The sequence below is a fragment of the Leuresthes tenuis genome, unplaced genomic scaffold, assembly GCF_036924035.1.
Source record: "Leuresthes tenuis unplaced genomic scaffold, fLeuTen1.0.hap1 SCAF_6, whole genome shotgun sequence".
NCBI lineage: Eukaryota > Metazoa > Chordata > Actinopteri > Atheriniformes > Atherinopsidae > Leuresthes > Leuresthes tenuis.
This window is the reverse complement of record NW_027325360.1, coordinates 7,325,706-7,340,346: the sequence shown is the minus strand read 5'-3', so window position 1 is coordinate 7,340,346 and position 14,641 is coordinate 7,325,706. Positions and strand designations below refer to the sequence as shown.

The 14,641-nt window shown below is 40.0% G+C and overlaps 1 protein-coding gene across 5 annotated transcripts in view; it reads left to right on the top strand.

The window, feature by feature from the left end:
• Nucleotides 1–14,641, top strand: part of LOC140309498 (phospholipid-transporting ATPase ID-like) — a 44,683-nt gene that overhangs the window by 11,070 nt on the left and 18,972 nt on the right. For 2 of the 5 annotated variants that reach the window (XM_072387369.1, XM_072387367.1), the window contains exons 2-6: nt 1,944–2,031; nt 4,572–4,633; nt 6,031–6,144; nt 7,614–7,712; nt 13,073–13,134. In XM_072387369.1, coding sequence (XP_072243470.1) covers nt 1,989–2,031; nt 4,572–4,633; nt 6,031–6,144; nt 7,614–7,712; nt 13,073–13,134 — 380 coding nt within the window. In that variant the 5' untranslated portion in view covers nt 1,944–1,988. Of the gene's footprint in view, nt 1–1,931; nt 2,032–4,571; nt 4,634–6,030; nt 6,145–7,613; nt 7,713–13,072; nt 13,135–14,641 lie in introns of all 5 variants that reach the window. The other 3 variants (XM_072387366.1, XM_072387368.1, XM_072387370.1) reach the window with 3 other exon arrangements.

Genomic DNA, 14,641 nt, shown 5'->3' with positions numbered 1-14,641 from the left:
TGTGACTGTTTCGGTCAAATAAATTCCATTTTTCCAAGGAAAAATGTTACCTTTAATTTCCAGACTTTCCCCTGTCACTTTTATACACGCACCCTGGCTCATGTTTTTCCAGGGCTTTGGCAATCCTCTTAAAACACACACATTCTTCAGCAAACTCTTGTAGTTGATATTAATAGCTCCGACACTGACGTCATCTTAGCAACCAATAGGGAGGGGTGGGATCTCAAAAACACACTCGTTTCCTCATTCATGATCACATTTTCACTCGTGAATTTCTGTTCCCCGCTCAGTGTTTTATCCATTTTCAGGTTCTGTTTTCATATTTTTCTGCATTGTTGAACCACATTTTGGTTCCAGTGACTGTAAAGAATTTCACATGAAGTAGCCGAATCATAACATTATGCAACTTTCCTGGAGTCAAAAGTATCACGGTTTAGACCGAGAAGCTCCTTTGGCCTGAAGGAAGGAAACAACTCTAAACTCATCCTCAAGACAAAGCTGTCAAAGAGGGAGAATGGATGGGAGGCAGCGGGTTTAAAGGAAATGTGGTTTTAATCACAAGATTCCCTAAAATAGCTGTAGCTCTTAGATATAAGATAGCGGTCATAATGACCATCATCACAATGATTGTTGCTGTTTCTAGACTTCTAAGGAATTACATAATTTCCTTTTGGGGGGATTTTTTTCACAAGAACTTCAATTTCTCAGCGGGTTTAGAATGCTTGTTATACATGTGCGACATGTCGCCACGTCCCTTTATTTTGGTAGTCACTTCCTGTCACAGTCCTATTGTCCTCATCCTAATTCTTTTCACCTGTGCATCATCGTCTATATCCCAGCCTTTGTCTTGTTCGTTGCATGTTCATTTTGTCATTTGTCAGTCGTTCAAGCACTTATATAAAGTCTAGTTTTCACGTTTTTGACCCCTTTGCATGTTTTATGACCAAAGATTTTGCCTCGTCTACTCTTGCCTGCTCGTGTACCAGACCTTGGATTGATTAAACCGACAGTGATTTTGGAAATCTGTCTGTCTGAGTCGTGCATTTGAGTCCTCCAGTTCAGAGCGTGATAGTAATACAGACAAAGAAATCATTTCACATCCTCTACTGCTGCAAATATTCTTAGTTAATCTCAGTTAATTGAAAACAAGTTGAGGAACAGAGGGTTGCACTTCTAATTTTTCATATTGTGTTGCTTTTAAAGAGGAAACCTTTTGAATTATGCCGGTGTATAGCTGTCAATAAGACAAACATCTTTAAGTATAGCTGCTCAGCTTCTTGTCATAAAACTAAGCATCTTATCAAGAGTTTGTTTAAATATACATATCTGGGTCTTGCTATCACTTGGCTGAGACAGACCCCAGGACCGGTCATGGCTCTTGGCCCTGTCCTCTTCCTGTCTTGGAGTGGCTGAAGGAGTGTCTGTCTGGCCTGAGTGGGGAGCCTCCCTCTGAATCACTGCCCTACATGGGAAAAAGCACTGAGTGGCTGAAGAGGTCTGATGTAAACCTGGAGTAAGAACGAAATAAGGGAGGGACTCTTTCCCTCGAATGAAATAAACTCTAAAACTGGACTTGTGACCAGTTCCCTTACACATTTATTCCCATTGACAGTAAATGTACATTTATGTTTAAATCTCCAACACTTGAATACTTTTTCTTTTGGGAATAAACAGCATTTTTAAAGGCTTTAGTTTGGACTGAGAGGCAGCATGACCAGGAAATAGTTACCTCATAGAACAAATTATGGAAAATGTCCCTAATAACAACTGCCAGGCTTCTATTTTTCACTTCGACCGCAAAGATCTTTAAACTGTCGGAGAACAGCAGTGTTTTAACTTCAACACGTCTGGGTTTTTGTGAGTTTATTTCCTTTGCAAATGAGATATTAAGTGTTTCTTGATTTGCTGTGTGTTCACCCACACTGAAACAGTCTTCTCCACAGATCGATATGATGGACAGATAACAGCAGGAGAAAGAAGAAAAGAAGATGTCGTTCTTCGGCCTGGATTGTGTCAAGAGGACAGAGAGAGGTAAACCTTTGACCAGATGGAGGGCAAAGTTTTGTCTTCAGAGAAGTGAAAGTACTGGAAATAAAGCTGAAGGGAAATTCCTTTGTCACTTTACTTGTCCAATTACATGTTAGCTGTAAAAAAAGAAGCAAGTCCTCCAATAATCAACAAAACAGGGCTTTTGTTCATATGCTTTTATACAGACCTACCTATTAGGGCATCCTCCAACCCTACAGGCAGGAGAGGGGACTTACAACTTAAATTAGGGCTGAGTGACATGAACCAATATTTGTATCCCAGTATTTCTGCTGTTTTATACAAATGTAAAACTCAGTGTCACAAATATGATGTCACAAGATGCCGTGTCTCGATGACAAGCCATGTTCTTGAAAATGAACATGGCTTTGGTGCTGATAACAACTTTGTAAGGTTTGTCACAGTTCATTTCCCTTAGTTTTATTAATAACTCCACTTTTAAATGGAAATAAATTGCTTGTTGCTTACATAGAAAGATATTTACATTGAAGTCACACTTCACAATTCATTCATTGGTTTTAATTGAATAAAGCTGACTTGAAACCATATCTGTATATGCCATCAGTCAAACAGCTACTGCTGTCACTTTCACAAAGCCTTCAAATGTTTGTTGTTGATGATGTTGGGTCATTACAATCTTAATTACTGTATTTTCTGGACTATAAATCGCTCCGGAGTATAAATTGCATCAGTTAGAAAAATGCGTCATGAAGAGGAAAAAAACATATATAAGTCGCACTTATTTAGAAATTTATTTCACAAAATCCAAGACCAAGAACAGACCCCGTCCATGTTGATAATATGATTCGATGAGACGTTGTGTTCAGTTACCTGATTTTCAATGAACTCATGGAAACCATCAACCTTGGCTTGGAAGTCTGCTGGCAGTTTCCGACACACCGTTGTCCCTGCTCTGATAGTGAGGCGGTTACGTTGCATGAAGCCTAACACCAAGGAGGCCTGCCTGCAGAGTAATTTATATTCAAATCCTTGGCAAGTACCAGGGTGTGGAGACTTTGACGAGCCTCTCCCGGTAGTTGTTCAAGCACCCACCTGTGGACTCGTTCCTCCAACTCTGGCCATCTTGCTTTCAGCCCGCGATTAGCTTTCTTTGTTAGCATATAGTTGTCACAAGCCAAGTGTGTCCCGTAGCAGCTATAGATAGTAATGTTTACTCCTTAGTTCATGTCAGTAAGTATGAATTTTACATTTAGAAACATGTTAAATTATATATATTGTAACGCTGGGGGAGATTGACTGATGTCATGTGTGGCATTGGGTTATTGAGGGAGGTGTCCACCGTAGCTGCAGGGGACTTATTAAGTGGGATGGGAGGGGTTGAAATGTGTCTTGTTATGAGAATGTTTCGAGAGGGAGAGAGTTTTAGGACGGACCGGGCGGAAAGTGGCTGTGTCTGAAATCACTCCCTAATCCCTAATCCCTGACCACGCCATTTTGTAGTGGCGTCCAAATGTTTAGTGATTATTAATGCTCACTATATAGTGCATTGAATATATCCCACGATTCACAGCGAAATGTAGTGAACATCCGATGGTCATTAACCGGAGCACGATATCCCATCATGCATTGCCAGAAATGGGCTGCGCAGAAGGGAAAATTGCTCGTTGGATGACAGCCGCGAGAAAAATTCAGGAGTTGTGGAGCAGTACAACCACCAGTTTATTCCATTGTTTATTTTATTACACATTTCAAAATAAGGCAATTTAAATAGCTTCCTACATTCATTGAAAAAAAAAGTGTAAAACGATCAGCATATCATTGCACATTCCAGTTGGTTACACTGTAACTTGCTGTTACTAAAGAGCCAAGAGAATAAAATATGAAAACAAAAATACGAAAACAAAAATTACAGGACAGTAATCAAAAGCCTCTAATTTCACAAAGCTGCAGTAGTAAGGACAAGTATTGTGTGAGGTGACCTTAATGTGGTAGTTTTAATTGTGTGACAGCGATTATGTAATTACCGGCGCCAAGAGTTCAGAGAGTTAGCATCGGTTTGTTGTTTTCCGGGGACACCTCAACCTCATGTTAGCTGTACCGTGGCCGTTCTTCTGTCCAGCTACCCAGCAACATTACAATATTTTGATATATTAGTCGCACCGAACTGTAAGTCGCAGGACCAGCCAATCTATGAAAAAAGTCCGACTTAAGTGGCATTGTCAGTACCGTGGCAAAAACTGAAGAAAATGAAGATTAATGAAGATACTACTATTTAAAATTCAAAATTCAATGGTTAGAAAACCAGTAAAATCTGAAAATGATGAACTGAGATGAAGTGTCATGTGATACCTCTTTCCAAAGATAAATGTTTGAATAGATTTACACAAATTACTCTTATTTCACTTAAATATGTTCAAATGTTATTATTCTGTTTTCTGTTGGGCGACTCAGCTTCTCCACTGCTGAGGTGATGAGTTGACTTGATTTTATACTTATCTAAATAAAAAAGACTATTTTATCAGTTGATGCATGCAAAGAAAAACATCTTCTTTGTCTTTTCACAGCAGAGCTCGAGAGGCGACTCAGAGCCAACGATCGCGACTACAACCTCTCCTTTAAATACGCAGTAAGTACCGTGGAGTCAGTGAACCCTTATTAAAACAAAGCAGTTGATGTACTGCGGAAGCAGCCCACGTACCTTTTAGACAAAACACTTTGCTGCTGTAGGGTTTTGTTAGTTTACATTAGAAAAATCCCTCTCAGGGTGTGTCTTGTTTCATGTTTGGTTGTTTTCAGGAGACTGGATGTCAGCCAAAGTCAAAGAGCTGAAGTTTCTACTTTGTGTTTCTGCTCTTACTAAAGAAATATATTCTGAAATGGCAATACATGTGGAGGATCATGCCATTCAGAGAGGGACTGCCCTTAAAACTCCCAAGAAGTAAAGAAGTTAAGCAGAAAAGAAAACTTGAAACCTGGGATGAGACATAGATAATGCAAAATGGAAGTTTATTGTGGAAAACTTATTGCTCTTTTTGATAAATTGTCATTTTTACAGTGTATCAGCAAAGCAAAAAACAGCTCCAGTGAGATAAATCTATAGGATGTAAACATTGTTTTCCCCTTTTTCTGTAATTATGCATTTACCAGCAGAATATAAATGTTTAGTGTGTGGGTGGTGTTCTGAAGAGATCCAGTGATAACGCGTCAAGGTGCTATAGTCCGGCTGGCCAGTGGAGCTTTCAGATCCTGACAAGATCCACCTGGTGCAGAGCGAAATTCCTCTCGCCCAATTACACTCTCGAATGTCAGATAACATCCACCAGCATTTCCCTCCGAGACCTGAGGAAGGGTTTCATTTCAAATCTGCGAAGCTGGAACTCATCAACTATGATTTGTATGTTCTAAGGACCCCCCAAGAAGCTCCTCCCGGTCTTCCAAGAGCCTTTGATTTGCCTCAACATTTTGGAGTTGATAAATTGCTGAAAATAGTAATGTTGTTATCTGATGTATGTTATTAGATAGTAGCTTCAGTCAGCGTTGAGGATCCCTCATCATAACAGCAGTCAGTGCAGGGGTGGGAAGGTGGGAGAGAGACACAAAAAAACACTGTTGTGATTATAAAAACTAAATCTTCTGTTTTTCTCTTTTCACATCAACATTTTTATTTCCTGTTATGATGCTATGGAAACCATTACTACAAGACATTAGAACCTATTTTAGAGGTTTCTTCAAGATTAAACATAGCCCATACTGGTACACTCAATCTAAGAGCCCATGTGAATGGCTCAGGAAGTAAAGCTGGTTATCCCATGATTCCTTGATTTGTCCCCCGGCCCTTCCACATGCCAGGGTGTCATTGGCTAGAACACTGACAAGTTGCTTTTGAAGGCAGGCCTGCCTGTGTGTACGTGTTTGTGTGTGAGAGAGAAGATATGACCAAATACGAAAAGATGCTAAAAGCTAAAACTGATTTAATGCTAAACATTATCTCTCTGTCATTCCTTCTCTTTACACTTTTTCCAGACAAACGCCATCAAGACCTCCAAGTACAACGCCTTCACCTTCCTGCCCCTCAACCTGTTTGAACAGTTCCAGAGGATTGCTAATGCCTACTTCCTTGTTCTGCTTGTGCTCCAGGTAAGGTGCTAAGAAAGCATGAATACCCTTTGAGTGAACCTGTGGTTTTACATTTAAAGTCCTGCTCCAGCAGTTCCTGATTCCTTAACAGCCCGGTTTCCTGACAATTGAATCGTTTTAATTTTCTTCTAAGTAACCTTCCCTATTCAGTGAGTGGGATCTATGGATGCTCATATTGTAAAGAACAAACAAATGAATAATGATCGGGGCTGCTAAGTCACTCACTGAGCGACAGACTCATGTGCTTTTCACCTAACAAGCAGCAATCGCTTGCGTTTAATTCATTTCCAGCAACACAACGGTACAGCTGCGCAGGTTTGTCTAACCAGGGAAACCAGGGACAGTCTGGATCGGGAGGTGGCCGTGAGAGGAGTCTGACACTTTGTGCAGCCACTCCCCCTGGAAAAGCCCGATTCATCCATGTCACCCAGCTTTTGGTCAGGCTGCCGGCAGTGTTTCTTGTTGCTTTTATCCCCTGTCTGCAACTAAACTTCTGCTTTGGAGAAGACACGATAGCTTAAAGAATCTGATTTCATGCTATCGTAGTTATAAAACAGAACATGTCACATTTGTCAATGACTGGCTTCTCAACCTACCTTGTATTAGTTTCTCAAATAACACCAAAATAACATGTTAATAAGATTTTCTTGTGGTGTGGGACATCAAATAGCAATTAGCATGAATGTGTTGTTGATTGTTTAGCTGAAACGTTGGTTAGATTTAATCGTGTTAGCAGAAATATATAGTGAAAACCACACAGAACATCCTCGGATCAAAGAGAAATTGAAAAAAATGACAAATATTAAATTCTTAGAATTTCATACGAATTAACAGTCATTCATCCAGCACATTACGCCCTCACACTTCTCAAACTGACGTTAACAAAACAGGAAATAGAGGAATCAAGTGCAGAGAGAATAGAGGAAGTGTAATATCCAGTAAAGGAAATTACCTCATCGTGTGAAACAGAGTCATATTGCATTACGGAGGTAATCTACAGTGGCTTCTCAGCTAAAACAGAGGAACTGAAACAAAGGGATATTACAGTAAATTAAGTTTCTGAATCTGCCAATGTTTTTAGCCACACGACAGCAACTTGTGCTGTTAAACTAACAATAAAAAGTTTTTGTATTCACACCAAAACTTCTCAGATAATCTCATACAAAAACAAAAGCAGATACATCAGGATGAGACTGAGGCTGTTCACAGGGTTAAGTTTCATTTTTAAAAAAATGCTCTCAGTCTTCTTTCAGTCAACCCCTTCCTCCCTGCGTCTTTGAAGATGCACCCACAGCTCACCAGATTCTTTCAGCTTTCTGGTCAAAGCACACACTATGCAGCACGTTCAGTGTGTGCAGCATGGTGTTTATGCCTCATTCTTTTTTGCCATAAATCCTTGTTCTGTTTTGCGTTGTTCTTCAACAAATGTAAACTAAAGTGGGTTTTCTGTCTGTGTTTTTGCTGTTCAGGTGATTCCCCAGATCTCCTCCCTGTCCTGGTTCACCACTGTTGTGCCTCTGATCCTTGTGCTGTCAGTCACTGCTGCCAAGGATGCAACTGATGACATAGTAAGCACATTTAAAAGTTTAAAATCTAAAAAGAAAGTCTGAGAATATGTATAATTGACAGTATACTTTGTCAATCACAATGTGTTGGTTTAAAGGTTCCATATACCTTCCACCTTCGCAAAAATAAAAAAAAATAAAAAACCTGTGTCCTCTGGTCTGCTCCGAGCCCTGCAGATGCACAGCTGTACTGGTGAATTTGCATAATCAAGAGACATCTTCGGAGGCCATCAAAGATTGAAGGCAACAGTGGGGTATACTGTTTCAGGACCACTTGATGGGATTGTTGCTTGAGGCAAACAACTGTTTGTTGTGTAAAGAAGTGTTTAATGAACTTCTTCTGTCATGAATTAGGTTCTGCGGTTTTTTGTGTTTGCTGTCGGTCTGACAACATTAATGCATCTGAGTCCCATGCAGCATGCAGTGAGCAAACTTTCAGATTTTTCTCCTCTAAATAAACCCAAAGCCATTTTCACATGTCGTTTGCGCCTTTTTGTCATAAAAAAGATGTCCGTGTTAATCAGCTGCTTTGGTTATTCACACATGCCAGACAGAGCAGGCTCAGCAGCAATTCAATGTGTGCCTACAAACGTCAAGCTAGCATCAGCTGAGTGACGAGCTGGTTAGAGCAGCGGGGCCATGATGCCGGCTTGTATTTACACACACAGCTCGTTTCACCTCTGTTACTGTTCCCTTGCCAGCTTAGAGGCACATCAGGGTTGATGGTTGACTGATGATCAAAGGTTGACTGTGACTCCCCCGTGTAGCTTACGTACTTCCACACGTCACAGATGTGGAACAAAGGTGCATTGGTCCCACTTTTGTGCAAATCGCCACAGTTCACAGTAAAAAAAAAAAAAAAAGCCTCCAACAGAGAGAAATAAAACTAGAATCCACATTACTCTTGTTTTCCATAAATAATAAGATCTCCAGAGAGATGAGATTTTTCTTTTCTTTTTCAAAAATCTAAAAGATTCTGTCGCCCTTAGGTGGTACAGGCTACAAGGGACAGATACTTTCCTGTGCTGCTGCCTCACCCTGACTCCAGGCAAGGCTTTTTCTCATGACGTCTTCCTGGAGGTTTTGTCACAGGGTGTTTCTAGGCCAGTCTTTATTTGATGCTGACTTTCAACTGCCTAATAATCCATCCCCATCCTCTTCGTCTGATTTCATTTTCTGCCGGCTGCTGTTGTGTCTTCTTTCACAGATCCATGTTGCCTACCTTCTCCAACCAGTGCATCTAGAGGATTTTTCTTAGGCAGCTTTTAATGAGTGTTTCTACTTTATTAGTCATGGTCTTTGTCATTCTCTGTGTTTGACCTACACAGCAGCACTAAATCTTGACTCTAAAGATCCAGATGTTCTGAGCTGCATGTTAGCGCTATAGTTTCAACTGGATTCCATTCCTCCTCTCTTCTTTTATTTTTGTAATCTGAGATACTGAGTCTGTTTGGCAAATAAAGTCAGTTGAAGTTCCTCTGCTGTTGTGTCAGTGCTGAACTCAATGAAAAAGGAAGTGTGCTCCAACCGCATTCGCTCAAAAGTCTGTTAATGTCACACATTTGTACAGAGCTGCGAGTGTTTTTTTTATTTTGTGGACTTATAGATGACAATCACAGCTCCCTCACTTTATTAAATTTTGTTTTACCAAACCAGCTCACAGTGCTTGCACCCCCACCCCCAGCCAAATCAGATGTGTATGAATATCTGCTTTTAAATTTTAAAGACTTACAGCAATAAAATTAGATGACAGAGACAGAAAAGTGGAAATAAGGAACTGTTGAAGGGCAAAACATCTCCCACAAACCTTAGAAATGGTTTAATTTTCATTTCCTATTTGAGTGACAAAGAATTGAATAGAGCAGAAGAAAAAGAATGATCACAGCAAGGGTTTCCTTGTTTCTTTTTTTACATTTTGACATGGTTGTTGGAACGCGACTACAGAGCAGAGGAGATGGCATGCACAAGATAAAGTGTATTTTGACACCGTGACATCTAGAAGTTGTCTCAGGCCATATATTAATGGTGACAACTTGGCAACACCAAAGAAACCAAAAACAAAACTGTTTTTTACGTACGAAAAGTCGAAGTGGAGGTCATGTGGTTGGTCTAAAACAGAGATTCAGAGCAGCTGGTGGTTAAACCAGACTATGAAGCATAAAGTTGTGAATCTAGATCTAGAGGTGATGTTCTAAATAAAAAAACTGCTAAAAAATATACTGCAGTAACAAAATGTGAAAAATGACTTTCACAAAGGTACAGAATTGTACCATAAAACTAAGGCACATGTGCTTTGCTATATACTTTCACACAATTCTACACTGTTTCAGAGAAAAACCTTGTATTCTCTACAAAATAGATGAGATCTGGTAAATTTACTGCTTTTGGCAAACAAATATGTTGAGCACATGTTGTTCCAGTTGGTAAAGATTAAAGGTTAGAAGCAGTAGAAATGTTTATTTCTATTTCACCCAATTAGTAACTGATTTTGACGATTGTTTGAGTAATTTTTAAGACCATTTAAAATCATTCGCTGATTAACAGGAGAACTTTCACAGTCTTTCGCCTGATGCTCCTAAAGACTCCATGTACAGTACATCAATCCTTATAGTTCAGAGAACATAATGTAATTTCTCCCGTTTGAAAAACGAGCTAAAGTTTGACGTGAAGCGAACTGAAGAAAGTTTTCAACAATATGTCACTCAGTGTTTCTTGAATGGATGTGCATAACTGATTTATCACAGTGAAGCAGTGCCTATAAAAAGCTAACGTGCATCACCTATCATCAGACATGCGGCAGGCATGTGACCGTGGTCGGTTACGCCCCACTGAGTGGCAAAAGGACAGTCACCTCTGTGGCTGTTGACTGTTTGAGAACACATTCATGCAATCGATTGTACTAACAGACTCAGAAAGAAGTCGGAGGTTTCAGAGATATTTGTGGGACACTCTTGTAGCTGGCACATTTAAGTTGTTGTTGTTCTTTGTGAAACGTTTTTAAGTTAAATTGTGTATTGTCTGTTTGACTATCCCCAAACACGCTGCTATAAGCTCTCTGGGTCTCCACAGTACATATCCCTTATCGTCATTATTTCTCAGTAGCTGTGAGTAAGATGCTTAGAGACAGATCCGATCCTCTGGTTAGTCTTGCATATGTTAACTGAGTGACCTCGATCATGTAGATATAAAGTAAATATCGTCATTGCTGCATGTTACTCTCCTCCAGCTCAGTTAGTTTATGTTATCTCATCTTGGTCTTAAGCAACATTTAGTCTCTGATTGTGGGAAAAAATGTACCAGTAGTTTTTGTGCTCCCATTTCAGCGCAGTTTAACTTTAAGGTTGGTGTTGTGACTGCATCTGTTTAACATTTAATCACCTATTTTTTCCCCAGTCAGCCACTGGCAGCTGCTTGGGTTTTATTTTAAGCAGCATTAGGAAAATCTGAAGCGTAAAAAGAAGCTGCCGCCCACTAGATTCAGTTTTAAATCATGAGATCATTTAGCCAGACTTGATGTGTTCAGTGTTTGAATTTTGTCATCTGGGAGTTGGGAATGATTAAGAAATAGCGCCCTTCCTTCCTGGCTCACATCATAACATGTGACCTACACACAAGGTCATCCTGAATTGCATTTCTTCATAAATGGACAACTGTTTTCTTTGTCATTCAATGCTAACTGGAGCAGAATGACCTGTGCCTCTAAAACAATGAGAGGAAAGTTACTTTTCATTTCAGTTGTATGTGTGGTGAGCCCCCAAGGACATAATGCCAAACCATTAAGCGGAAATAGCTGATGTGATGGATTAAATGTTAGCTTAAAGGGGAGAGACAAGAGCTTCTTTTGTTAACTAGCTGGGATCCTGTACAGCCATCCTCTGGTCTCGTGAGATCAACGGGCTCATGTTTAACTTGATCTTAGCATACCTGGCACACAGCCACTCCCGATACACCAAACTGACCATGTATGGCAGAGAAAACAAGTGCTGAAGAAACTATCGCTTGTGTTGGGAAAGCGGCTGTGGAAGAACAGTTTAACAAACTGCCTCCTGCTGAATTGCAGTTTCACGCCCCGATTGCAATTCTCTTGTAAAGGGTTCTTTTTTCCCACCACGTCTTACCTGTCTTTCTTTGCAACTACAGTTTACAGAATACTAAATTAGTTTTAATTAAAGTTGTTTTTTTAGCTAACAAATAAACCTTGTTCACATCATAACATTGTCACCTGTCTCCTCCAGTTGCGTGAAACAAGATTAAACCATCCTGGCAGCCCAACATCAGTTAGTTTTGTTTTTTTACATTTTGGGATCAGGTGATCTGTCAAATTCATGAAACCTCAATACTCTACTGTTAGGTTGGGTTAGGTAACTTTATTCATACCCGAAGGTAGATTTGGTTGCAGTTAAAAGAGTTGGCTGCTTACACACACACACAGACAGCATTTAGTATAACGACAGAGACAGTGAACATAACATGACAGCAGTGTTCCAGACATGGAAACATGGATACAAAGCATACAGAAAGGTTTTAGCATCAAAAGACAGTAGATACAATACAGAATAAAAGTCATCATGGCAGATACAAAAACAGGTCAGGATAAATAGATTAAGAAGGCTGTACAGTCAGTAAGTTAAGAAGTTAGTGTGTAGCTCGGGGTCGATCATTTTGGCCTCACAGCTGCAAAGCAGTTGATTTGGTAGCTCTGAAAGGAATCAAAAAGAGTCAATAAGATGAAAAGAGACAAAAGAATCTATACTACTCAATTTTTTTTTTCTTGAATGAAAGACTTGGTAAATCTGACCAGACGTGACATTTCAATGTTGTTGTAAGGCCTTAAAGTTTAGAATAGTTTGGGAGTGACCCCTAACCTGATGTCTGTCCGTCTGAAGCTTTCGGTTGACCTGTTAATAAGTACTCGAACAGAAAACTAACCCCTCCTGGGTTTTTAACACAAGAAGATAAAGTTTACTATTAACTTGGCTTTGAGGCGTATGTTCCCAGTGTCATTTCTGCATTTCCTCCCCAGCTGTTCAAGAGAGCCTCAAAACTGAGCGATAAACACTGAGAATGTGAAGGATAAATCAGTAAATGGGCCCGTAAAGGCAGATAAACACACTTGATAATGTTTCATGTTGATAATGTTTCAGAATGCAGGATATTGAAGGTGATTACAAAAAGGAAAACACCCTTCAGATAAAAACGGACAAACTTTCTCCCACACACTACAAAAAACATTGCATTATGTGTTTGCTGGTGAGAGATACATGTGATGCGAGTTTTTGCCAGAACAGATAATGCAATCAGTGAACAACTGAGTTTCTTGTGACCTCTCCTGACTCATTGCTGTCACTGTGTGTCTCCTCTAGAATCGCCACAGGAGCGACAATCAAGTAAACAACCGAAAAGCTCAAGTCCTCATTGACAGAAAGTAAGTTTTTATTTTATTTTACACATTTGTTTATGTGCTGTGAGTCATGGAGGAGCCACCTTTGCTTCAGTTAACCTCTTCCTTTTTCATCTCTACCCATCAGGGTTAAAGTTCTTCTCTGGGAAGCGTCCTCGGCCAACTTTTAAATTTGCCTTTAAACGAAGAACCATTGAAATCCTCGCAGAATTTGGCCATTTTTGTTCCCAAGGCGAAAAAAAGAAAGCGCATAAAGCCAGCCTCACCATTTCATCTCACGGCTAAATCTAGCATATCTCACATATTTGAAATAGCCGACGTTAGATCAACAGGAAGTGCTGCTCACCGTCTTGCAGCTGTTTCCTGTGGCTGCACTGCAAAGAATAAGACATGACATACAATGAAAATATGGGAATTTTTTATACAAGTTCTCAGAAGAGGTAGAAAATATCCAGTGAGCTGGATTCAAACAAAACAAACAGCTTGTTTTATCCCTCCAAGTTAAGACTTTTTTCAAGACCTCAAAAACTCCAGATGAACTGTTGGGAGAAGGTTTTCATGTTATTTGCACACGGCTTATGCTTTACTTGTGTTTTGGTCTACTTTGGAGAAGCCAAATCCAGAAACATCAATACCAGCCACTGAGTGTATTTATTGCAACTGAACTGTTCCTCACAAATTTCCAATTTCTACACAGACTAATTTATTCACTTCAAACCAGTTAAGGGTTTTTTCTTTTTTGCGGGTTTTCAAAAAACTAGATAGTTTGCATGTTTGTAGTAGTGCCCCAGATGGTTTGGCTGGCCGCTGAGCAGTAGCTGTGCAGAATGGGAAGCAGCTGGAGGATGATAGGAGGAATAGTTTGCTTCCTGTTGACATGATGTCTGCTCTACTTAGAAACGAAGGGCCGCTTGATTTGGCATCTCTTTGATTCACATTAACAAAATGTGACAAAAAATGATGAATGGCAACGGCTCAAATAAAAAAATGTCAATGCTCACAATGACATCATGCTTGCATCAAGGAAGAATTGATACAAACTAGGTACAGTTTGTAACTTCAGTTAATGGACACAAGTCCTCATTCACATTTCTTTTTTGTGGGTTTACAAAGGATCGCTTCAGACTTGCTTCACTGGTGAATGGAAAGCCTGTTAGTGGGACTCTTTTAATTGTAATTGGCTTATTGTAATAGCATCTTTACAGGTCTACCTAAAAAGTCAGTTAGACTACTGCAGCTCATTCAGAACTCAGCTGCTCGAGTCCTCACTAAGACCAAAAAAGTGGACCACATCAGTCCAACTCTGAGGTCTTTACATCAGAGGATAGACTTTAAAGTTCTGCTGCTGGTCTATAAAGCTCTGAATGGTCCAGGACCAAAATACATCAGTGACCTCCTGACCCAGTATGAACTTTCCGGACCCCTCAGGTCATCTGGATCCATTTTTTTATCGGTTCCCAGAGTCAGAACCAGGCATGGAGAATCTGCATTCAGCTTCTATGCTCCACATGTCTGGAACAAACTCCCAGAA